Source organism: Nycticebus coucang, chromosome 20 (assembly GCF_027406575.1).
Source record: "Nycticebus coucang isolate mNycCou1 chromosome 20, mNycCou1.pri, whole genome shotgun sequence".
Classification (NCBI taxonomy): Eukaryota; Metazoa; Chordata; class Mammalia; order Primates; family Lorisidae; genus Nycticebus; species Nycticebus coucang.
The window spans coordinates 56,605,105-56,630,915 of NC_069799.1; the positions used below are offsets into that span (position 1 = coordinate 56,605,105).

Below are 25,811 nucleotides of genomic sequence, written 5' to 3' on the forward strand. Positions count from 1 at the left end.
CACAGGAAGAAAATGAACTTCAGACCTAGATTCGCAATCCTTTTAGGGCTGTGTGGGCCAGCACTGTAATGCAGACAGAGAAGAAGAGGCCACCAGCATAGTGGTCACTGCCATAGGACGGTGCTGTTTTAAATACCATTAGCGTCCCTTTGTACCAATTAGTGTGTACAGGTATTTTGAATTTGTTTCTGACAATTCCCGCTTTCAGTGTACTTTAATTGATATCATAATGAAAATAATACATACTTGGAACAAGATGAAATCCTCCAAAGAGAAAATTAATAATTTACCCTTTGTTCTGCCAGTTCAAATCCCTGCCCCACCTAATTTCCCTTCTTTGGGAAAGCCAAACTTAACAATTTGATGTTATTCTTTCTTTTCTTTTTCTTTTTCACATTACAAATGTATTCATACACATGTATAGAATTTCTTCCTTCTGTATTTTTCCAAAAATCATATGATAACAAACTTAGTATGTTCTTCATTTGGTTTTAAATGAGGGTAGACCTCTTTGCAGGTCAATAGACTCCAACAAAATCTATTTTGGTAACTAGAGCATTTCATAGTAAAGCTGTAGCTTATTATTCTGTTTATCTTGGTGATAAACATTTTGGTTGTTTCCTGTGTTTACTTATTGCAAACATTTGCTGTTACAATATAAGCATCATTTTATAGGCCTAGGATCATTTTCCCTTCAGTTAAATATGTTACTAAAGAATTATGAAAGGAACTTTCCAAAGTCAGCCATTTATCTATAATCACACACTTCTATAATTAGTAGCCTAGCACATTGTGATAAGAATTGTGGAGACTTGTGTGTAGAATCTCTCTTTCTATATGGAGCAGCCCTAAACGTAGCTTTCATTTTGTCTTGGAGTCATTTGTGGTCATTTTCCTTGTGGGGACTCAGTGCAGAGCAGAGGTGATCTTTCAGCTGTCCTAATGTCCCATCTCTGTCTCTTCATGAGCAAATCAATTACTTGTGTTTGGGCAAATGTGGTAGACTAATGACAGACTAACCCGATTGGCCATGGTTATTTTAGTTTTACCTTGTTAGACCATGGTCTTAGATATTTATGACGGAGCCTGGCTTTTAGAGCACATTAATTTAAAAAGCTCTCTGTGGTATTACTTTAAAATGAGGAAGGAAGGGAAGGATGCTTTGAGGACGTGAAAAATTCGCCCACATCGCCTCAATTGCTGACGATGTGATGAATGATAGCCCTGGCCACATGTTTCAGGATTTGGAATACTCAGGAAGAATTCTTACAGTGTGATTATGGAAACAACCAATTTCCATAAGTGTAAATGAGCATGCTTATTAATGGGCTGCAGTTTCCTGTTGCATTCAATCATGTTTATACTAGCAATGAGAATGATCGTTTTGCATGATGTAGTGTTTACTCAATTACAGTCGCATGGCAGAGCTTGCTGTACCGGAGGCTTTGGAAAGGAGCATATGTGGTCCTTTTGCAGGTAATAAAATGGAAAATCCAATTTGCAATTGCAGAATAAGCCTCTGAGTGATATATGATCTTCCTAGCAGCATCGGTCAGAGGGTCACCGCTAATCACGACGCTGCCTGGCTTCCCTAGTGGCCTGAGCCGGAGCAGTGAGCAGAGTCTGTGTCTGGGAGCCAGCCAGCGTGTCTGTAGATGCACCCCTTTCTAGCTTATTAGATCCTCTTTGTCACAGTGCTTAATCCTGCTGCCTGATCCTTGTTAGAACACCACCAGAGTACCGCTCAGCCTTCTAATAAAGGGGATGGGTGAGGGCCCCTAACTTGGCGCGCTGAAGCGTGCAGCGGCAGGGCGATTGCAGGCTGACTGACAGTGGGGTGAGATGCTCCCTGCATGTTATTACTTAAAAGGGAACCCACCTCCGACAGCTGACAGATGCGCTCTGCTGTAGCGATGGGAACTTGTTGCTAGGCCAAGATGAGACGGGTGACATCTTTTCACACTGTATAATAGCCAGCTTTACTCTAATTATATTAACCCTCTTCTGAAATCGCTGCTTTCCCGGCTGGCAGCTGAGTGTGGCGAGAGCACCCAGAGACAAATCGCTTGCTGGGAGGATCACAGCTCCACAGCAGCAGGTATTGTGTTATCTGCCGATGACATCAAGTTGGAAAAACAAAATGAGTGCGTCTGAGCGCGCCGAACCCCAGTTAGAACTCTGAGCGGGCATTGCTCCGTCTGGCTCATGCGGCTTCCATCTCTGTCACCTGTGATAGTTCCTCCTGTAAGGTCTGCCATGAGCATTTAACATGCTTTCCATAGCTCTTTATTAAAAAGAGAACACCATCAAACTAAAAGCTGCTTTGTTTCCTCCCCCTCCCCGTAAACCTCAATTATTCTTCTTTTGGTAGGCTCTCCATCCGTGGAGCTCTGGGAAGCACCTGCAAGTTTGATTTAGTGGCATCGTGTGATACTAAAATGAACAAATGTGGGTGGGGGAGGGTAGCCCAGCCCCCGCTCCCCCCCCCCCAAGATGTGCAGATGGATTGAAAGTGATGTGAATGCCGATATTCATGAGTTGCTCCGGGTCCTTCCTGTTTACTCTGACTCTCAGACATCAGTGTAAGACTCCTTTTCCCTGAAGGGAGTATGTCTAGCTCTGTTCCAGCGTCTCCTATGTGCTCCAGTTAGCAGACGTCATTTGCAATCCCCATGCCTCTTCTGTCTCCACTGACAGCACCTAATAGAGACATCACTTGGGATTGACAGATCTTCAGGGGGTGAGAGGCTTCAGACAAAAGGGCCCAGAGAACATGGCTGACCTTTCCTGGCATTATTCCCTTAGGTCCATCTTCTATGACTGGCAATCAGGGAAGAGCATAGAACTTCAGTGCATTATTTTCAGAGGATTACAGCTAAAAAGACTGCCAGCTTAGTAAGAAGCTGTGAATAAGTTAACAAGAGGCTGTGTACATGCCAGGGTGGATTTGTAGGTTGTAAGTAGTAGCAAGCTGACTCTTCTTCCCACAGAAATAGCACCTTTATCTCAAGTTCAGAGATGGTCCATTAGAGCCAGCTTTGCTGACGACATACCTATGTTTTTAGAATATTGCTGCAGGCCTTGGAACTTGCTGGAAGAAAACTCAGGGTGCAGCCTGGAGGAATAAGATAGTCTTTCCCCCTCACATTCCTGTATAGCAGGGCAAATTTGGAACAGTTGAGGCTTGTCTGTGGCGTCCTTTTCAAACCCTTTCTCTGATCCATGTTGCTCTCATGCTGACCGAGCCCTGAAAATACAGCATAGTGAGAAATGCTCTGTGCTCCAAAGACAGCTAGCACCGTGCTCTTCTAGCTCTTCTCCATAAAGGAGAAAAGTCCTATTTCTGTGATTGTCACCTTAACCAGATGTGAAGAAGACAGCTGTCCAGTTGAGTTAATTCATCATAACGTGTCTTGAGCGGTGCTTCAACAGAATACAATTCTACCCACTAGAAATTTAGACTGTATTTCTCAGTAGGATAACGAATTCATAGGGACAAGGAGGAAAAATATTTAGGACAGAATAGCCGTTAGCAGGGAGCTAGCTCCTCTTTGCTTGCAAGAGGGACTTTACCTAACAATTGCAATCAGTGTAACCTGGCTTATTGTACCCTCAATGAATCCCCAACAATAAAAAAAAAAAAAAGTCACTTTCTAATTCCATAGAGATGTGATTTATGCTTTTTGTGGCTTCTTATTTTTCTCATCTACTTTAGAATGCATATATTTTTCCAAAAGTCTCAATTTTCCTTTTTTGAGACAGAGTTTTACTATGTCACTGTTGGGGGAATGCCATGAGGTCATAGATCACAGCAACCTCACACTCTTAACACTGGAACAATCCTTTTGCCTCAGCCTCCTGGAACAGCTGAAACTACAGCCGCCCGCTACAACTTCTGGCTAGTTTTTCTATTTTTAGTAGAGACAGGGTCTCGCTCTTGCTCAAGCTGATCTCAAACTCTTGAGCTCAAGCGATCCACCTGCCTCAGCCTCCTAGCAATGTTTTTTTTTTTTTTTTTTTAATAGTTGGTTCCCCGCTGATGTCAGTGGGCAGAGCTTAGAGGCAGGAAGATAATACGTACCCATAGGTGGTTTCTTCAATGGATGTTTTCAGCAAGGTTTGTTCACCTCCAGCACCTGTAACCTCAGCTACAGGTAAATTGCTGTGTCCTGTGGTCGCTGTTGCCTGGCATGTAACCCCTTCCCCTCCGTGGCTGTGCTTCCTGAGAACAGGGGGCAGCCTACCATGCTGGATGTAAAATAGGACACTTCAGAAAGGCAGACTTGGTTTTAAATGGATGACTTCTCTCCATAAATGTGTCCAATACTCATTTTTAGAAAACAAGGAAATTGGAGAAAAAGAAATAAGAGCACAATATGGAAGACAGGACACCTGGAGTACAGCAAGCTAAATACTAAGAGGGAATAGGAATTATAGAGAAATGTAAACAGGAAGTGTTGAAAACCCCCTTCCCAAGTAAAGGTAAAAACAAAAGGTGATCAAGGGCAGCCCCTTGCCAACCACATTAAACCAAAGAAAGGCGCTCATCTGCGCAGTCTGTACAGCCCTTGGGTTTCCATGTGCCCCAGGCGGCTTTCTGACTCATGGTTGACAGAATCAAGCTCATTAATTTCCCAAGTGACTGAATATCTGACTAATAATGTTTAATCATTAAGATGAGGAAATTGACAATATTGATAATCTTGGAGAGAAACGGGTCTGCTTATTTTTGTACTTAAGACCAACAAATTCTTGGTTACTTTGGAAAGATCACGATGAATTACTCCATCCTAATAGGAATATCGGTTTTCTTTTAAAAATCTTAATCTTAAAATTATAATGGTTTTTTCTTTAAGTCCACATAATAAAAAGTGGTAAGATTCAATGTACCTGTTCTTTTGTTTTAAGAAGAAATACTACCTCATCCTCCTTGTAAAAGAGGATTTATCTGTTCCTTTCCAATGCTTAGATCATCTAGGAAATGATTGGCTTTGTGGCATATTCTTGTCCCAGAATATGTTTTCATTGTTCTGAATTTAAAAAAAAAAATAGACAGTAGAACCTCAGAACAGGGAAAACATCTTCCTTTATTTTGGTTGTTCCTTGGGAAGAATAATTGTCAGGTGTCTATGTTTGAACAGCTCTGGGCTGTGGACCAGAAGTCTGAAAAGGGTCTTCCTCAGTAGGCGTTTTGGGGAAAGGCCTCCCATCCATCACTGCTCTTTCCTGCTTTTGTAGGGAGCACGTTCTATGAGACTCTTTCCCACACTGGCTTTTCCATTTTTGAATAAACAAAAAAGAAAAAATCAGATTCAGCTGATCAGTAACAGATGTTATCCAGATGAGGGGATGCTTGCTGCTCTCAGTAGCTTATCCTGATTGATCAGCGTTGACATGCAACCTGATAGCTTCACCAGACGCTGAAGATTGGGGTCAGGTTCAATTCCCCATGCTGATGGTTTTTTTGGACATATTAGTTAATTTCCTGAGTTTCCATTTCTTCTCTTACAAAATGATGGTAATAACTAACCTTAGAGGATGCTGGAGAATTAAATGAGGAAATGATTTTTTTCTTTGTTTGGTCTTATTAGAATTCTAATTTTTGTTACACCGGTACCTTGTATAATACTTTAGTCAGGTCTCTTGGTGTGCCTCTCTCCAAAATAGTATTCCCTGTATCCCATTGGTAAGTTTTTAATCCATCAGCCCCTCTCCCACCCTCCCCTATTCCTTGGTTTCTAGTGTCCTTAATATCGCTTTATGTACCCATCTTTTAGCTCCCACTTATTAATGAGAACATGGTGTTTTGTTTTCCATTCCTGAGATACTTTACCTAGGATAATGGTCTCCAGTTCCGTCCAAGTTGCTGCAAATGACATTGTTTCATTCTTTTTTATGGCTGAGTAGTTCTCCATAGTATATGTGTGTGTGTGTGTGTGTGTGTGTGTGTATGTATATATGTATATTTTTCTTTATCCACTCCTAAATTGATAGGCACTTAGGCTGATTTTGTATCCTTGCAGTTGAGAATTATGCCACGATAAACATCCAAGTGCAGGTGTCTTTTTTATACAATGACTACTTTTCCTCTGGGTTGAATAATAGGTCTAAATTTATTCCTTTGAGGAACCTCCATACTGTTTTCCATAGGGGTTGTATTAAATTTTGGTTGTACCATGAGTGTATAAATACCTCTCTGCAGCCATGCCAACGTTAGTGTTTTTGACTTTTTAAGAATGGCCATTCTAATAAGGATAAGGTGGTATGTCATTGTAGTTTTAATTTGTATTTTCCTGATGGTTAATGATGTTGAGTATTTTTTCGTGTTTGTTAACCATTTGTCTATCTTCTTTCAAAAAGACTTCTGTTCATATCTTTTGCCCACTTTTTGATGTTTTTTTTTTTTCTTGCTTGTTTGTTTGATTTCTTTGTATATTGTGGACATGAGTCCACGATTGGATATGTATGTAGTTTGTGACTGTATTCTCCCATTCTGCAGGTTGTCTGTTCTCGTTATCGCTCATTCCCTTTATAGTGTGAAGCTTTTTAATTTAATTAAGTCCCGTATATTTATTTTTTTTGTTGTTGCATTTGCGTTTGGAGTCTTAGCCATGAATTCTTTGCCCAGGCAGGTGTCCTGAAGAGTTTTTTCTACCTCTTCTGTAGTATTCATAGTTTTGTGGCTCACACTTAAGTCTTGCATCCACCTTCAGTTAATTTTTGTAAATGGCAAGATTTGGGGATCCCACTTCATTCTTTGGTGTGTGGCCATCCCAGTTTTCCCCTCACCCTTTATGACTAGAGCTTTCTCTTTCCAGCATATGTTGTTGCCTACTTTGTCGAAGTTCAGTTGGACATAGATGGATGGTTTTATTTCTATATTCTCTATTCTGTTCCATTGGTCTATGTCTCTACTTTTGATATGAAGGCCTTGTACTATAATTTGAAGTCAGGTAATGTGATGATTTCCAAATTTTTTTCTTTTTGTTTAAGATTGTTTTGATGTTCTGGCTCTTCTGGTTCCAGGTGAAGTTTAGGATTAGTTTTGCTAGATCTGTGTGAAATATGATGCTGGTATTTTTGATGGGGATTGTGTTGAATTGATAAATCGCTTTGGGCAGTATGGACATTTTAACAATGCCGATTTTATCATCCCTGAAAAGGGGATGTTTTTCCATTTGTTTGTGTCATTTGCAGTTTCTTTCCTCAGTGTTTTGTAGTTCTGTGGAGTCTTTCACCTTTTCTGTTAGTTTATTAAGTATTTTATTTTCTGTGTAGCTATTATAAATGGTATTGAGTCTTTGATTTGACTCACCACTTAACTATTATTGGTATATAGTAATAGAAATGCTACTGGTATTTTGTACATTGATTTTATTACCTGAGACTTTGCTGAAATTATTTATCAATTTCAGGAGTCTTTTGGTAGAGTTCTTAGAGTTTGCTACATAGAAGATCATATATATCATCGGCAGAGCTAATTTCACCTCTGCTTTCCCAATTTGGATGCCTTTATTTTTTCTTTTGCCTGATTGCTCTGGCTGTAACTTTCAATACCATGTTGAACAAAAGGGGTGACAGTGGGCACCTCTGTCTTGTTCCAGTTCTTAGAGGTAAGGTTTTCAGCTTTCCCCATTCAGGTTTGTCATTTATACCTTTTATAATTGTGAGGTATGTTCCTTCTATGCCTTGTTCGTTGAGGCTTTTTATCATGAAAGGATACTAGATTTTATCGAATGCTTTTTGTGCATGTGTTAAGAAATTTGAAGTCTTTGTTTTTGTTTATGTGCTGACTCATATGTTTTGATTTGCATATGTTAAACCATCCTTATATTCTGCACTGAAACCCATGCGATCATAGTACATTATGTTTTTGATGTGCTGTTGAATTTTGTGTGCTAGTATTTTATTGAAGATTTTTGCATCTATCTTTCTAAGAGATATTGGTCTGTAATTGTTTTAGTTGTGTCCTTTCCTGGTTTTGGTGTCAAGGTGACACTGGCTTCATAGAATATGTTTGGGAGGATTTTCTCCTTCTCGATGTTAAGAAATAGTTTCTGTAGGATAAATACCAGTTCTTTGTAGGTCTAGTTGAACTCCTCTCTGAACCTGTTTTGTCTGGGAACTTTTTTTTGTTGGGAGATTTTTTTATTACTGCATCAATCTCACTGCTCATTACTAATCTGTTCAAGATTTCTGTTTCTTCCTGGTTCAGGCTTAGGAGATTGTTCATTTCCAGGAATTCATCCATTTCCTCTAGGCTTTCTAATTTGTGTAAAGGTTTTGTAGTAAGCACAGAGGACATTGTGAATTTCTGCACTATCCCTTGCAATGTCTTCTTTTTCATTTCTGATTGAACTTACATGAATCCTTTGTCTTCATTTTCTGGTTAAACAGACTGGCAGGCTATCATTTTGTTTATCTTTTCAAAGAACCAACTTTTTATTTCGCTGATTCTTTGTACATGTTTGTGGTTATTTATATTTATATTTTGTTCTGCTCCCAGCATTGTTATTTCTTTTATCTATTGACTTTATATTTGGTTTGTTTTTCCTTCTTTATTTCCTTGAGATGTAACATTAGGTTGTTAATTTGCGGTCTTTCAGTCTCTTTGATGTAGATGTTAAAGGCTCTGAAAATTCTCTTTAGGACTGCTTTCTCTGTATCCAATAGAGTTTGAAAGCCTATATCTACTGTGTCACTCAGTTCAGTGAATATTTTGATTCTGTCTTAAATTCATCAGTGACCCAATGATGCAATTGGTTCTTTTAATTTCCAGGACTTGGTGTAGATTTGGGTGTTTCTCCTGGAATTGATTTCTTGTTTTATTCCACTGTGGGCTGGGAAGATACATGGTATGATTTCAATATTTTTTTTAATTTATTGAGACTTGTTTTGTGGTCTAAGGTATGACCAATCTTGGAGATCGCCCCATGGGCTGACGAGAAGAATATGTATTCAATAGTTTTTTGGAATAGAATATTCTGTAAATGTCTCTTAGATCCATTTGTTTTAGAGTCCTGTTTAAGTCCAATTTTTTTTTCATTTTCTGCTTTGACATTATGTCCAGATATTGAAATCCCCAGGAATTAAGATGCTAAGGTTCCATTTTTTTGCTTAAGTCTGGAAGAATTTCTTTATGAAACTGGGAGTCCTGTGTTAGGTCCTGTATATATTTAGGTTTGTAATGTCTTCTTGTTTAACTTTTCTCTTTACTGTTACATAATGACCATTTGGCGTTTTTTTTCTTTTTTCTTTTTTTTATCATTATGAATACACCTGTTTACGTATGGTGTCCATTTGCTTTAAATATTTTTTCCATCCTTTTACTATGAATCTGTGTGTCCTTGTGTTTAGATGTGTTTCCTGGAGACATCAAATGCTGGGGTTGTGTTTTTTCTTCCATCCAGCTACTCTATGTCCTTTAAGTGGGGTAGTCAGACCGTTTATGTTGAGTCTTAGTATTGATATGTGGGCCACTTTCCTGTTCATCATGTTGGATGATATGTTATTGTTTTCCCACTTGTGCTATTATTTTGTGAGAGCTGTGAGCTGGAACTTCTGGGTGTCTTTACACTGGTTGGCATCTCATCGTGTCATGTCATGTACAGTGCACTTTTGAGCATTTCCCATCTGGCTGGTGTAGGAGTCACAAGTTCCATTAGTACTTGCTTGTCTGGAAAAGTCTTCGTTTCGCCATCATTTAGGCAACTTAATTTTGCAGGACACACAATTCTTGGCTGGCAGTTGTTTAAGAACATTAAAAATGGTGCCCCTGTCTCGCCAGGCTTGTAAGGAAGGTCTCCACGTTTGCTTTAATGGGTTTCCTTTGTAGTTTAGTTGTTGCTTTCATCTTGTGGCTTGTCAAATTTTCTCCTGTATTTTGACTTTGGCACGGGTTGTGACTATGTATCTTGGCAGTGTAATATTTGCTGTGAATCTTCCCGTTGTTCAGTGACCATCTTGTATTTGGATGTTTGAATCCCTGGCATTACCAGGGAAGTTCTTCTCAATAATTCCTTCAAATAGATTTTCCATGCTTTTTGCTTTTTCTTTTCTCCCTTCAAGGTACCTGTAATTTGTATATTGGCTTGCTTCACATAATCCCATATTTCTTTGAGTGATTGTTTATTCTTTTTTCTCCATCATTGACTTAACTGGGTTAGTTTGAAAGTGTTTTCTTTAAGCTCTGAGATTCTTTCTTCTGCTACATTGTGCCTGTTTTTGAAGCTTTCTATTATATTTTGTCATTCTCTAAATGACTCATTTCTTTCAGTTCTTTTATATTTTTTATGTTACATATCTCTTTAGTGACTTTTTCTTATTTTTCATGTACATCTTGAATTTTTTTTTTTTGTTTCTTTGTGTTGATTTTCAACTTTCTCTTAGATTTCATTCATTTTGTTTACTGTCCATATTCTGATTTCCATTTCTGATATTTCAACAATTTCCTTTGGTTGGGATTTATTGCTCTGGATCTACTGTGATTCTTTGGGGTTGTTAAACTAGCTTGTTTTTTCATGTTTGTGTGTGCGTGCACGTGTGCTGGTTTCTTCTTATCTGACACCTCTTCTCAGGACAGATAGGTTTGCAGCACACCTGTTAACTTTTGCTGGAAGCTCATCTACTTAGTGAGAAGGAGAAGTTCCTACATAGTGCTTTTGTGTCATATTCTGGAGGATTTGACCTGTTGAGAGAGGGCTTTATGCATTGAGACCCCATAACACAGTATTCTCCTGTGTCATCTTGATTTCCTGTAGTTTTCACATTCTAAGTTGGTGCTGGGAGATATTTGTTTGAATTGGTGAGTTGGTCCACAGGCCGCTGTCAAACACTCAGGCAGGAGTAAGACACTCTACCCAGAAGCTGGTGGCATTACCTTGTCTAGCACCTATGCAGATTGCAAGACCTTGGCATATGCCTGGGCCTGTTCCAGGACTTTGGTTGACAATAAAACAGGTCACAGGACCTTGGCGGATGCCTGGGTGTGTCACAGAACCTTGGCCAATGACTAGGTGCGTTGGTCCCTAGGCCACTGTTGGGAGCTCAGGCAGAGTTCTGGGTGAGTCCCTCTCCACCAAGGTGGGAATTGCAGGAGATTGCTCTGTCCAGGTCTCTCCACAGTGGTAGCAGTAGTTGTTTGATGAGGTTAGCTAAGCAGTGGCCACAGGTGTCAGGGCTGCAGATACTCACTTTACTCAGATTTTGGTGTAATGGTGGTATGCAGTTGGAGGGAAGTTATTGTTAGCAGGTCCATGGTGGAGAACTGGACCACCGGCTAAGTGTTACCTGGTGGTGCAGGGGCCTGGTCTACCAGTCAGTGTGTGGGGCTAGATGGCTTGTTCTTCTGTTTGGCACTCCGAGTCATGGGGGTGTGGCCTGCTGGCCAGTACACAACAGAAAGAATGGCCCACTGCACAGTGTGTGGATCTGTAGGTTCTCAGTGAGGTGGATCTCTGCTCAGTGCCAGGGTCCACAGGAGTATGGTGCTCAAAAGAGTGGCGCTCCATGCTGGGGAGCTTGTTCCACTGGTTGGCACATGGGGCTGCCAGGGGTGGAGGCTCTTGGTGTCCAATTACAGGCATGCAAGTACTACAGTGAAGCCAATCCCTGTGTAGACCAAGAGTTTAGAACCTGAGAACTCAGAATAGCATCAGCTGCAGCAATCTGGGACCCAAGGCCAGCGGGTCCTTTCTGAGCCTATTTTCTGACACAACTTCCTTATATGGGCTCTAAGCAGTTCTCTGATAAGCACAGAGGCCTGCAGTGGTGGGGACACCCCCCCGCACAGCTCAAGTCGCCGTGTCCATGTGGGTGTATGTGACCGTGGGCTTTCTTTTTTATCTCTTCCCCAAGTGTCGGGGTCATCCTTGGATACCTTCCAGTCTTAGCAAGTAAGAGTCCCTGTCCCCATCTCCTTCACTCTTGAGCTTCTCCTGTTGGTTCTCTGATGATATCCAGTGCTCTGGAGAGGGTCTGTCTGTAGATGGGCATCTACCTGCAGTTTTCCAGCTTCTAGAGAGTGGCATGTGCAGGCTGCTTCTTGTCCACCACCTTGTCCCCACCAAGGAAATGATTTTAAAGGTTAATTCATAAACTGATTAGAGCTAAGCAAATGTTAGTCGCTATCATTACCATGTCAGTGGGATTCATTTAGTGCTGATGCTGAGCTTGTGTTGCTTGAGTAGAACAATAATAATTTTACTTGTGTAATATTCTTGTCTTTCTTCATTCATATTCTGCTGTGGTTGACAGAAAAGTGATGTTGATCAGATTGGGCTTAGATCAAATAAAACAAGCAGTGGTGCACATCGACATCCTCAGGATAGGATTTCAGGGAGATTTCATGTTATTACTTCTCTTAATCTTGAACAAGTCACTTTTAGCCTCCATAACAAATACCTAGAAAAATCCTTCCAGGTTGGCTTCCTGACATCTACTTTTTCTCTCCATCCTTCTTCCTTCCTTCCTTCGTTCCTAATTTCACGGGCCAGGGTACTGTCACTAACATTGCTTGTGGACCAGGGATGACTTAGGCAAAGAAATTTTTAAAAAATCCGATGACCTACAAGGTCCTTAGGATTGTGCTGTGGTTACTAAGAGGACTTGTAGAACTCTTCTGTGTTGGATGCGATGACCTTCACTTTTTTTTTTCCTTCATCTTTTCAGGAAACTTGGATTTAACTGGTCAGAAGCAAGTATTCAAAGCAGAGAACAATCCCTGGGTTACCCCGATTGCTGACCAATTCCAGCTTGGTGTGTCCCATGTTTTCGAATACATCCGTTCGGAGACATACAAGTAGTAAGTAAATTGCTTTTCTAAAATAGTAGACTGTGATTTGATGGTATTTTTAATTACTCCTGTTTTTGAAAACTGATCATGTGACATTCCTTTGGTGTCATTCAACACACAGGATCTAAAAATACTCTGTTAAAAACCACATGTGGTAATCGTCTCTATTATTTATAGATAATTTTTTTATTTTTTATTTTTTTTTTGTTGGGGATTCATTGAGGGTACAATAAGCCAGGTTACACTGATTGCAATTGTTAGGTAAAGTCCCTCTTGCAATCATGTCTTGCCCCCATAAAGTGTGACACACGCCAAGACCCACCCCCCTCCCTTCGTCCCTCTTTCTGCTTCCCCCCCCATAACCTTAATTGTCATTAATTGTCCTCATATCAAAATTGAGTACATAGGATTCATGCTTCTCCATTCTTGTGATGCTTTACTAAGAATAATGTCTTCCACTTCCATCCAGGTTAATACGAAGGATGTAAAGTCTCCATTTTTTTAATGGCTGAATAGTATTCCATGGTATACATATACCACAGCTTGTTCATCCATTCCTGGGTTGGTGGGCATTTAGGCTGTTTCCACATTTTGGCGATTGTAAATTGAGCTGCAATTAACAGTCTAGTACAAGTGTCCTTATGATAAAAGGATTTTTTTCCTTCTGGGTAGATGCCCAGTAATGGGATTGCAGGATCAAATGGGAGGTCTAGCTTGAGCGCTTTGAGGTTTCTCCATACTTCCTTCCGGAAAGGTTGTACTAGTTTGCAGTCCCACCAGCAGTGTAAAAGTGTTCCCTTCTCTCCACATCCATGCCAGCATCTGCAGTTTTGAGATTTTGTGATGTGGGCCATTCTCACTGGGGTTAGATGATATCTCAGGGTTGTTTTGATTTGCATTTCTCTAATATATAGAGATGATGAACATTTTTTCATGTGTTTGTTAGCCATTCGCCTGTCATCTTTAGAGAAAGTTCTATTCATGTCTCTTGCCCATTGATATAAGGGATTGTTGGCTTTTTTCATGTGGATTAATTTGAGTTCTCTATAGATCCTAGTTATCAAGCTTTTGTCTGATTGAAAATATGCAAATATCCTTTCCCATTGTGTAGGTTGTCCCTTTGCTTTGGTTATTGTCTCCTTAGCTGTACAGAAGCTTTTCAGTTTAATGAAGTCCCATTTGTTTATTTTTGTTGTTGTTGCAATTGCCATGGCAGTCTTCTTCATGAAGTCTTTCCCCAGGCCAATATCTTCCAGTGTTTTTCCTATGCTTTCTTTGATGATTTTTATTGTTTCATGCCTTAAATTTAAGTCCCTTATCCATCTTGAATCAATTTTTGTGAGTGGGAAAAGGTGTGGGTCCAGTTTCAGTCTTTTACATGTAGACATCCAGTTCTCCCAACACCATTTATTGAATAGAGAGTCTTTCCCCCAAGGTATGTTCTTCTTTGGTTTATCGAAGATTCGGTGGTTGTAAGATGTTAGTTTCATTTCTTGGTTTTCAATTTGATTCCAAGTGTCCATGTCTCTGTTTTTGTGCCAGTACCATGCTGTCTTGAGAACTATGGCTTTGTAGTACAGACTAAAATCTGGTATGCTGATGCCCCCAGCTTTATTTTTATTACTAAGAACTGCCTTAGCTATACGGGGTTTTTTCCGGTTCCATACAAAACACAGAATCATTTTTTCCAAATCTTGAAAGTACGATGTTGGTATTTTGATAGAAATGGCATTGAATAGGTAGATTGCTTTGGGAAGTATAGACATTTTAACATGTTGATTCTTCCTGTCCATGAGCATGGTATGTTCTTCCATTTGATAATATCCTCTGCTATTTCCTTTCTGAGGATTTCATAGTTTTCTTTATAGAGGTCCTTCACCTCCTTCGTTAGGTATATTCCTAGGTATTACATTTTCTTTGAAACTATGGTGAAGGGAGTTGTGTCCTTAATTAGCTTCTCTTCTTGACTGTTATTGGTGTATACAAAGGCTACTGACTTATGTACATTGATTTTACATCCTGAAACATTACTGTATTCTTTGATGACTTCTAGGAGTCTTGTGGTTGAGTCTTTGGGGTTCTCTAAGTATAAGATCATGTCGTCAGCAAAGAGGGAGAGTTTGACCTCCTCTGCTCCCATTTGGATTCCCTTTATTTCCTCGTCTTGCCTAATTGTATTGGCTAGAACTTCCAGCACTACGTTGAATAGTAAAGGTGACAGAGGACAACCTTGTCTGGTTCCAGTTATAAGAGGAAAAGCTTTCAGTTTTACTCCATTCAGTAAAATATTTGCTGTGGTTTTGTCATAGATAGCTTCAATAAGTTTTAGAAATGTGCCACCTATGCCTATACTCTTCAGTGTTCTAATTAGAAAAGGATGCTGGATTTTATCAAATGCTTTTTCTGCATCTATTGAGAGGATCATGTGATCTTTATTTTTGCCTCTGTTAATATGGTGGATAACGTTTATGGACTTGCGTATGTTAAACCAGCCTTGTAGCCCTGGGATGAAGCCTACTTGATCATGATGAATGACTTTTTTGATGATAAGCTGTAATCTATTGGCTAGGATTTTGTTGAGAATTTTTGCGTCTATATTCATGAGTGAGATTGGTCTGAAATTCTCCTTTTTGTTTGGGTCTTTTCCTGGTTTTGGTATCAGGTTGATGTTTGCTCCATAGAATGTGTTAGGGAAGATACCTTCTTCCTCAATTTTTTGGAATAATTTCTGCAGTACAGGAGTAAGCTCTTCCTTGAAGGTTTGATAGAATTCTGGAGTGAGGCCATCTGGACCAGGGCATTTTTTGGTTGGAAGATTTTTTATTGTTTCTTTGATCTCAGTGCTTGAAATTGGTCTGTTCAGGAGCTCTATTTCTTCCTGACTGAGTCTAGGGAGAGGGTGTGATTCCAAATATTGATCCATTTCCTTCACATTGTGAAATTTCTGGGCATAGAGTTTCTGGTAGTATTCAGAGATGATCTCTTGTATCTCTGTGGGATCAGTTGTTATTTCCCCTTTATCATTTCTGGTTGAGGTTACTAGAGATTTTACTTTTCTATTCCTCATTAGTCTGGCCAATGGTTTATCTATTTTATTTATTTTTTTGAAAAACCAACTCCTTGTTTCATTAATTTTCTGAATGATTCTTTTGTTTTCAATTTCATTGATCTCTGATTTGATTTTGGATATTTCTTTTCTTCTACTGAGTTTAGGCTTAGATTGTTCTTCTTTTTCCAATTCCATAAGATGGCTTGTGAGATTGTTGATGCGTTCTCTTTCTGTTTTTCGAATGTAGGCATCTAAAGCGATGAATTTTCCTCTCAAAACTGCTTTTGCAGTATCCCACAGGTTTTGGTAGCTTGCGTCTTCATTGTTGTTATGCTCAAGGAAGTTAATGATTTCCTGTTTTATTTCTTCCTGCACCCATCTGTTATTCAACAGAAGATTGTTTAATTTTCATGCCTTTGGGTGGGGTCGAGCATTTTTGTTAGAGTTGAGTTCCACCTTTAGTGCCTTATGGTCTGAGAAGATACAAGGTAAAATTTCAATTCTTTTGATTCTGTTGATATTTGGAGATCAAATATCAACAGATGATCAATGATCAATTTTGGATGATCAATTTTGGAGAATGATCAATGGGGTGATGAGAAGAATGTATATTCTTTATCTTTGGGGTGGAGTGTTCTATATGCGTCTATCAAGCACAGTTGTTCTAGGGTCTCATTTAAATCTCTTATATCTTTGTTTAATTTCTGTTTAGAGGATCTGTCCAGCTCTGTAAGAGGAGTGTTAAAGTCCCCTGTTAATGATGGTATTATTAGATATCATATTGCTCAGACTGAGTAAGGTCTGTTTCAAGAATCTGGGAGCATTTAAATTGGGTGCATAAATATTTAGAATTGAAATGTCTTCTTGTTGTATTTTTCCCTTGACCAATATAAAGTGACCATCTTTGTCTTTTTTGACTTTAGTTGCTTTAAATCCACATGTATCTGAAAATAAGATTGCAACTCCTCTTTTCTTCTGAATTCCATTTGCCTGAAAAATTGTCTTCCAACCCTTGACTCGGAGCTGTAATTTGTCTTTTGAAGCCAGGTGTGTTTCTTGCAGACAGCAAATGGATGGCTTGTGTTTTTTAATCCAGTCAGCGAATCTGTGTCTCTTCAGTGGGTAATTCAAGCCATTAACATTTATTGAGATAATTGACAAGTGTGGTAGTATTCTATTCGTCTTATTTTGTGAGAGTCCATTGCTTAGTTTTATCTTTTGCATCAGTGTGGAGGTTAGGTTCTGTCCTTTAATTTCTGAGTTCTTACTTTGCTGCTGATCCATTGTGGTGGTCAGTGTGCAGAACAGGTTGAAGTTAATCCTGTAGAGCTGGTCTTGTTGTGGCGAATTTCCTCAATGTTTGTATATCCGTAAATGATTTGATTTCTCCGTCAATTTTTAAGCTTAGCTTAGAAAGGTACAGTATTCTGGGCTGGAAATTGTTCTGTTTAAGTAAATTAAAGGTAGATGAACATTGTCTTCTTGCTTGGAAAGTTTCATTAGAGAAGTCTGCGGTCACTCTGATGGATTTGCCCCTGTAGGTCAACTGGCGCTTACTCCTGGCAGCTTGCAGAATCGTTTCTTTTGTCTTGATTTTGGACAGGTTCCACAATGTGTCTTGGAGAAGCTCGGTTAGAGTTGAGGCGACCTCGGGTCCGATATCCCTCTGAAAGCGGTGTGTCAGAATCTTTGGTGATATTTGGGAAATTTTCTTTTATAATATTCTCTAGTATGGCTTCCATTCCTCTGGAGCATTCTTCTTCCCCTTCTGGAATTCCTATAACTCGTATGTTGGAACGCTTCATAAAGTCCCATAATTCTGACAGTGAACATTCTGCTTTCTCTCTCTTCTTTTCTGCCTCTTTTACTATCTGAGTTATCTCAAGAACTTTGTCTTCTACCTCTGAAATTCTTTCTTCTGCATGGTCTAACCTGTTGCTGAAACTTTCCATTGCATCTTTAAGTTCCCTAATTGACTGTTTCAGTTCCTTCAGGTCTGCTATATCCTTTTCATATTCTTCATATCATTCATCTCTTATTTGATTCTGTTTTTGGATTTCCTTTTGGTTATTTTCCACTTTATTAGCAGTTTCCTTCATTGTTTCCATCATTTCTTTCATTGTTTTCAACATCTGTATTCTAAATTCCCTTTCTGTCATTCCTAGCATTTCTTCATAGGTGGAATCCTCTGCAGTATCTAACTGATGGTCCCTTGGCGGGGTTGTTCTGAACTGGTTCTTCATGTTGCCTGGAGTTTTCTGCTGATTCTTCCTCATGAGTGATTTCTTTTATCTGTTTCCTTGCCCTAATTTTCCTTTCACTTCCTCTTTCTCTTTAAGTTCTCGTGCCTCTGGACTAAGGGTTACAGGACCAGAAGGGTGAGAAGGTTGAAGAGCAAAAAAGGGATGAAAGAAAGGACGACCGAGTGATAAGAAAAAAAAAAAGAAAAATAGAGAAAGGGGAGGGGGTGGGTAAAAGGAATATTGACAAAAAGAAGAGAGGCACAGAAAGAGGGAGACAGAGCGATATAGGTGTACAGTAGGGTACTTCGACACAATCTTAAAAAAACCCCACCTTCTGGGGGTGCCCAGTTGGGTAGTTCCCTTGAGGTCAGCAGCTCTTTGGTAGCCTGATCAGACATAGTACCCAACCTCCACCAAGTAGAGAGGAAAGACAAAAATGCTATAAATCAAACCAAAACAAGCAAACAGAAAACTTTACGGGACAAAATTGGGTGAAAAACCAAATAATAGCGGTAGAAACACTAGCAAAAATGAAGTTCTAGTTATTGAAAAAGGCAGTAATGGGAAATCATAATTAAACTGGAAACACTGAGAAAGCAAAAGGATGTATATGGAAAAAGTTGAAGTTAAACAAAAACAACATCATCAAAATAAACAAATAAAAAACAACCAAACCAAAAAAAAAGAAAACAAAACAAAAAAAAACACAACTGAAAACAAAGCAGTGTGTATATGTTATTGAATATTGTCTGGGCAACACGTGGTCTTCTGGGGTATGAGATGTGAATCACAGTTCTGATATGACTGGAGGCTGCTGATTTCTCAAACCCCAGCAGGTAGACACCCTAAATCTCTCTTCAGCCCACTTAAAAGGCACTTTGAACTTGTAAACTTGCTGAGCAGAAGCTTTCCCAGTAATGTGCTTGTCCCTGGAATCACTGCTGAAGTGGCTATACACTTACCCAATGTGCCAAAACCGGTCTCACTCTGCCCCTGAGGGTTAGGGCTGCAAGGCGGCTCAGACCCCACCCTTAGGCTACTTGGTCGCTGGGTTACCAGCTCCCACCCGATTATAGCTCTGCGACCCTGAGGGTGGAGCTTGCGGGGGGAGATCGCTCACAATGGCTCCCTGTGACCCACAGCCAAACACTATTAGCTCCGTCTGACTCAGCGTCTCAGACTGGGGCCCTAGACAACAGCCAAAGTTCTCCACACTCCTGCTCAGGCTCTCCCCAAGGCGGTTCAACTGAGTGCCAAGTCCAAAGATACCAAAACAGTTCACAGGTAAGGGCTTTCTGGTTTGCAGTCTCACTGCTACCTACTGAACTTACAGTTGCGGGCGGGTTTAGACGGATTGAACACACGTGACCATTTGCCGTTTTTCCACTGTTTTAGTCCTCCTCTTGGGGTGCAGACGTCTGTCGCTGACTCCCTGTATCCTCACAGGTGTGATGATAGGCAGATCCCACCAGCCAGAGATGCCTGGAGTCCTATCTCCCCAGACTCACGGTGCCCAGATGCAAGGAAGCTGTTACTTGGCCGCCATCTTGCTCTGCCTCTCATCTATTTATAGATAATTTTTAATTGAAATTTTCAAGAGACTTTTAACCAATTTTGTTTAGAGAATTTTTGAGATATTAAATTAGTTGAATATTCATGGCACTAAGGAAATTTACCAGACACATTCAGATCAGAACATATTTTTTTTTCCTTCTGTGACTGCAAAGAATTACAAGCATTCTGAACAAAATTGTTAAGCAGTTTATTTGTAAAATCAATAGAGCATACTAGGAAAGCATCATTCTATTATTTAGAAGCTTTTTCTCTAGTGAGATGATAATCTCTCTAAGAGGAAGGAGAAAGGCAGAGTGGAGGAGGAGGAATCATCGGCTTAAAGTCACAGCATCAGATGCCCCAAGTGCTCCCTGCAGGTTAGCAGCACCTGAGGAGAGCACCCCTAAAACCTGCCTATTCCTGCTTTTGTTTCTCAGTGTTTTGGACAGTGGGAGGAATTCTACCGCCCCAACTGCTTCTCTTTATCTCGTGTCATTGTTTTCCTGTGTTATCTAAGCTTTCCCAGCTCTCAGACAAACTGTCATTTATCTCAGTGCCTAGCTGACTCCAGAAGCTAAGACACAGTGTAGTTTTAAGCATCTACTAAAAAGATTTGAAAACATCCATAGTTGGATTTAATTTGTTTTTGTGTCCGCTACCCACTTTTAAGTATTTAACATCTGGACTAGTAGAGAAAAAGTGGAGAGGATGATGGAAGGTCACAATCAGTTAAGACATTCATTCATTCATTCATTCATTTATTATCAGAAAAAATGCCCAAAACTCACCATAGTCTTCACTGAATCTGTGCTGGGCCAGTGTGTCCAGAATGACAGACAGGACAGAAGCTCCACCCAGAGATGGCCCGCTGGTGTTTCATAATGTTCCTGCCTGAGTACTGTGCTCTGGTCAGATGTTTGGGGTTTGCTGTGGTTGTGTTTCCTTCCATCTGATGGAATCACAGGGAAAATAAATCGTGAATAGTGGCCTATAATCTCAGTACCCCCAAATTGCCAATTGATGCCATATCCTCATATACAAAAGCAGCTTAGCCCATGGCTACGATTTCTTTTTTAGACAATACCATGACAATGTAATTTACAATATAAATCTTAAGACTTAACTTCAAGGCCTGGCATGGTGTCTCATGGCTGATATTGTAGCACTCTGGGAGGACATGACAAGCTTCAGCTCAGGAGTTTGAGATCACCCTGAGCAAAGGGAGATCCCATGTCTACCAAACATAGAAAAACTAATCAGGTGTTGCTGCGGGCACCTGTAGTCACAGCCCCTCGGGAAGCTGAGACAAGAGGATCAATTGAGCCCAACAGTTTGAGGTTGCTGTGAGCTAAGATACCATAGCACTTTACCCAGGAGGACAGAGTGAGATTCTGTCTCAAAAAAAAAAAAAAAAAAAAAAGGGCAGCGCTTTTGGCTCAGTGAGTAGGGCACTGGCCCCATATACCGAGGGTGGTGAGTTCAAACCTGACCCTGGCCAAACTGCAACAAAAAAATAGCCGGGTGTTGTGGCAGGTGCCTGGTAGTCCCAGCTACTCGGGAGGCTGAGGCAAGAGAATCGCCTAAGCCCAGGAATTGGAGGTTGCTGTGAGCTGTGTGAGGCCACGGCACTCTACCCAGGGTGATAAAGTGAAAAAAAAAAAAAAAAAGACTTCAGGATAAAATAAGTATAGGATGTGTGTTATTACTTCATAAGCTATATAGATATATACAATTATCACAGATTCCATTGTGTTTTTTTAAAATATGAATATAGCTCACCCTTGGAAATTAGTTATGAAAATGTGTGAAAATATAATTGCAAATTAGCAGATCATTGTTTACTCTGTTTCTCTTAAGTTTTTAATCATTGCTGTCATGAGATTTAGGTAGGGTAGGGCTCTAATTTTTAGTAAATGGGAAACTGTTTAGAGCTTGGTTTGTGGGGTATCTTGTAAAAATCATTCTGTTTATGATAACAGATAGCAAAATACGTGAGCAAGCTCCTAGCCATCAGGAATGGAAGGAAATTCTATTTAGTATTCAGGTTAACAATTTTTTTTTTAATTTACTATTGACAGATTTATAATTTATAGAGCATTCAAATACATTGAATATGAAAGTGCTTCTAATTTTAATTTTTTATCTTAAAAGATTAAGCTGTGAGTTTATGGATTTTATATGGCCTCAGAGTCATTATTAGGCACTTAATCACCAAGATCCATTATTTCTAACTATTTCTATTTATTTGAACATGATCAGGATTCTGGATAAGCCAGAGGTTTGTTGCTTTAGTTGAGTTCATTAATGGGTTATTTGGAATAATAACGTGGCACTATACTTCAATCAGTAACATATTTGAGATGTATATCCGTACCCCTATTGCTATTATTAGCATCCTTTGGGGGGAGGGTTTGGAGGAATCTAGGCAATTTGTCTGCTTGTTTGTTTTTTCTTCTTGATTTCCTTGTGGAGCACTGGATTACCTTTTATACAGTTAAATCAAAATGAAAAGGCATGAGTAACTATAAAAGAGCCATTGTTCTCTTTCTAGGGTTACTAGCTGGTACCCCAGGAGCTCTGTTTAGGGTGTCCACGTGAGCCTCTGCAGAGAGGACACAGGTGACATGGGTCCCTTTACAGCAGGGACCCATTGTGAGTTCTTCTCTCCTTCTCTCCTCCTTGGGAAAGAGAAGAGTGTTGATGACTCAGTATATTTCAGTTTTTCTGTTCTTCTCTCATTCTCCCTTAGTAGCTACCTAGCATTACTCCTTTGTCAAACATACTAGCCAAAATATAGATTACTAGCGGGGATGTAAGTCAGATTTTTAGCCTTTAAAAGAATAAAAACCTGTACAAAAATGCTACCTTTGTGTTTCACCAGATTAAGATACACTGATTTTTGAAATTCAGCATCCTCCTTCATGTATATGAATATATCTGCACCATATTAGTATATTCTCATGTAATTAGAACCCAGCTTCTTTCTTTTAAGCAGCTATTTCACAACAAATGGATTTTTAATATCTTAACTGTCTGAAAAAAAATTCTAGTTAACAGATACTTGGCTTTTTTTTTATAAGTTTTATATGTGGCAGCCTTCAGAGAGGGCAATTTATTTATGATACTCTCATTTTTTTAAAAAAGCAAATTTCATATTTAGTGCCTTCATTTTAGATCCTCTATTCTAAAACCTATAGTTCCTAATTGTCACCCCTTTGTCTCTTTTTAGTTAAGCCACATACACCCTATTCGATTAAAAAAAAGAAATCCTTAGACATTTATCTATGTCTGTGAGGTGTGTGTTTACCTATCATTAGACTACCATAAAAGCATGATTTTGTTTTGGCACTTAAAGTACCAGCGAACCTCCTCCTTTTCTTCCAACCAATTAACCTGTTACTTAGAGAGAGCAGCAAAGAACTAAAGAACTTACCGGGACGTTTTCATTTGCATGTGTGGTCGACTTTCACAGTGAGCTTCATGTTCTAAGCACATCCTTGAGGCCTTCTGAATCTAGCACAGAGCAGATGAATTATCTGATTTACAGGCTCTTGATGGACTTCAAGAGCAGACACGGATGTTTGAAACAAAACAGTGAACTCAGTGTGTAGGAAGAGCTAAAATAACTTGGAGATGATGTAGCTGGATGAAGATGTGGACTAGCTCACTTCAGCAGGAGGAGGTGTGGGTAGGTGTGGCGGGTGGGGTATTGAGGTATAGATCTGCAGAGATTGCTCTCTGGAGTTGATACATTTGGGGCATTAATCACATCCTCATCATTTCTCAAGTGGAGACGGCCCTTTGTTCCTCTGTGGCGCTTTCCCCCAGGGGACCATACTGGCTGATGTCATTACATTGCCCGTTATAAATTATTCCCTCTGTTCAAGTAAAATAATATGCTCAGTTGGGTTGTTGAAGATCTCATCCTACACAGCGCTTTAGCATTTTCAGACTGTAGTTGAGTTACACATTGTCCTTTTACCTCTGTGTCATGATGGCTGTTCTCCGTCTTTGACTCTCTTTGTTTCTGTGAAGCGGAGTTATGATGGAATAGTCACTGCTTGCTAGGTTTCCAGAAGGTAGATCCCCCCTCCCCCCAAGGAGGGGCAATCAGGTTGAAGTTAGGACCCTTGACGAGATTCTTTGTGAAAGGGGGTAAGTCACGCTTTGCACATTTCCATCAGGGAAGGTGGATAGCTTTCCACAAGTCATTTTAAAAGATGACAAGTTAACACTCATCAACAAGTTAACAAAAGAAGAGATTTGACAAATGTTAGGCTGAAAATATGTGGGTTAAAAGAGGCATTTGGCAAACAGGCATTGTCACGAAGGCTGCAATTTGCAAAGCATGGCACTGCTGAAGCTTTGTCCCCAGCGCAGCAGAACCCAAAAGATGCTCCCCTGACGTTCTTTTTCTCCCTTGGGAAAGGTGCCCTTCTGGCACCTGGTTTTTTGTGTTTTGTTTTTTAATCTTAAATGAAGACTGGCCATTCTGTTAACACCTATTAGTTAATGGTAGCCATTTTAACGAAGCAATGTTTGGAAATGGAGAGCAACAATAAGAAAAAATGCTGAGAAGTTCTCTTCACTGGAAATCTAGCAAAATAAATCATCCTCTTGGATTTGCAAGGATGAGTTGTTTTATCTGCCAGTTATCGTTCTCAAGTTGCTTTACTTGTAGAATTAAGACTAATTAATGTGGTTTTTTTTTTCCTTCTGCACTGTGAATAAACCTATTACAGGTTGTAATGGACATAAATGGGCTTTATTAAAGAGCTCCTATAGCCTCTGAGGACTGTCGAGTCAGCCACCTGGAAGTTCTTTAGATGACTTTACCTGTATATCTGGTCCACCAAAGGCCAGAGCATTTCAAACCTAATAGGGAGGCCCCTTTGCTTTAAGACAGCTCTTTACAGAAGGAAATCACGTCTAATGAAAACTCTAGAAAACTTATTATTTTCCGGTGAGATATAAATGGACATGCAAAACTAGCAGATAGTTTTATAAATATCTTCGGAAAGATAGAGAAGAGTGTTAAACTTCCAAGACCTTTCCAGCAGTTAGTAAATTTTACATAGTGACAATCGGTATGCAAAACAGTGTATACTTTTCTTTTTCATTACCGTATCTGAAAATAGCTCAAAATAAGCCACAGACAAACATTAGTTCTGTAGAGTAGACATGCAAATGAAAAGCCATTTTTCCCCTAAAGTTTTTGACATAAAGATTGTTTTATTTTTAAAAGTTGACTGTATTTTCTGTCCCTCCTGATTTATGTTTTCTTGGTAGCTGCTACGCGGTATATTATGGTTCCCTTTACAGCTACTAAATGTATTATCACATTTTCTTCATCATGTAAACTAGGATTCAAACTTTTGACATCTCTGGACCTATTTTGCATGAAAATATGTTGCATTCAACCCATATTGCTAAAAAGTATCAAAGAGAAAAAGGAAACCTGAAACCCTCAAAACCCGCATAACCTTACATCCTGTCTCCTCTTTGATGTTCACTGTCAATGGTAAAGTTACCTAGCAGGCCTTTCTTCAGTTAGTAAGAAAGTCAGAAAAAGAGTTGAACATGTTTATCCCTGGGAGTAAATGTAAGTCAGGTTGTAATATCAGCTGTTGATCTTTGATGTAATTTCTCACCTGTTTACTTCAGGCCCGGGGAAGGTTTGAACTCACCACCCCTGATCTGCAGGACCAGTGCCCTAACTACAGAGCTACGATGTCCAGCTTCAACTGTTTATATATATGGTCATGAGCTATTAATTACCCTACTTAAAAACACCTCTCTCTTTAAGGTGACAGGAGGAACATATAGAGTATTTGAGAAAAAATACATAATAATTTTCTTTCATTTCCAAGTTTTTTGATAGATCACATAATACATTTTTCATTTTAGAGAACTTTTTTATTCCTGCCTTGTAACTTGGTTAACAGTATTACTCAATGTACTTCACGAGTGATTAGTATTTTTCCTTTTCCTTTTTTGCATTTTCATAATTCATTTGGTATGTGAAGTGTTTGCAGGCCTCGGAAGCTTTGCTTTGCTATAATTTTATAGCTCATGCAGAATGGTCTCCAACTCCTGAGCTCAAGCAATCTTCCTGCTTCGGCCTCCCAGAGTGCTAGGATTACAGGCATGAGCCGCCATACCCCTCCATTTT

The 25,811-nt window shown here is 39.6% G+C and overlaps 1 protein-coding gene across 2 annotated transcripts in view; it reads left to right on the forward strand.

Annotated features, from left to right (window-relative positions):
• RSU1 (Ras suppressor protein 1) overlaps window positions 1–25,811 on the forward strand; it is a 193,780-nt gene that overhangs the window by 92,839 nt on the left and 75,130 nt on the right. For both annotated transcript variants that reach the window (XM_053572367.1, XM_053572366.1), the window contains exon 8: window positions 12,670–12,802. In XM_053572367.1, coding sequence (XP_053428342.1) covers window positions 12,670–12,802 — 133 coding nt within the window. The remainder of the gene's footprint in view (window positions 1–12,669; window positions 12,803–25,811) is intronic.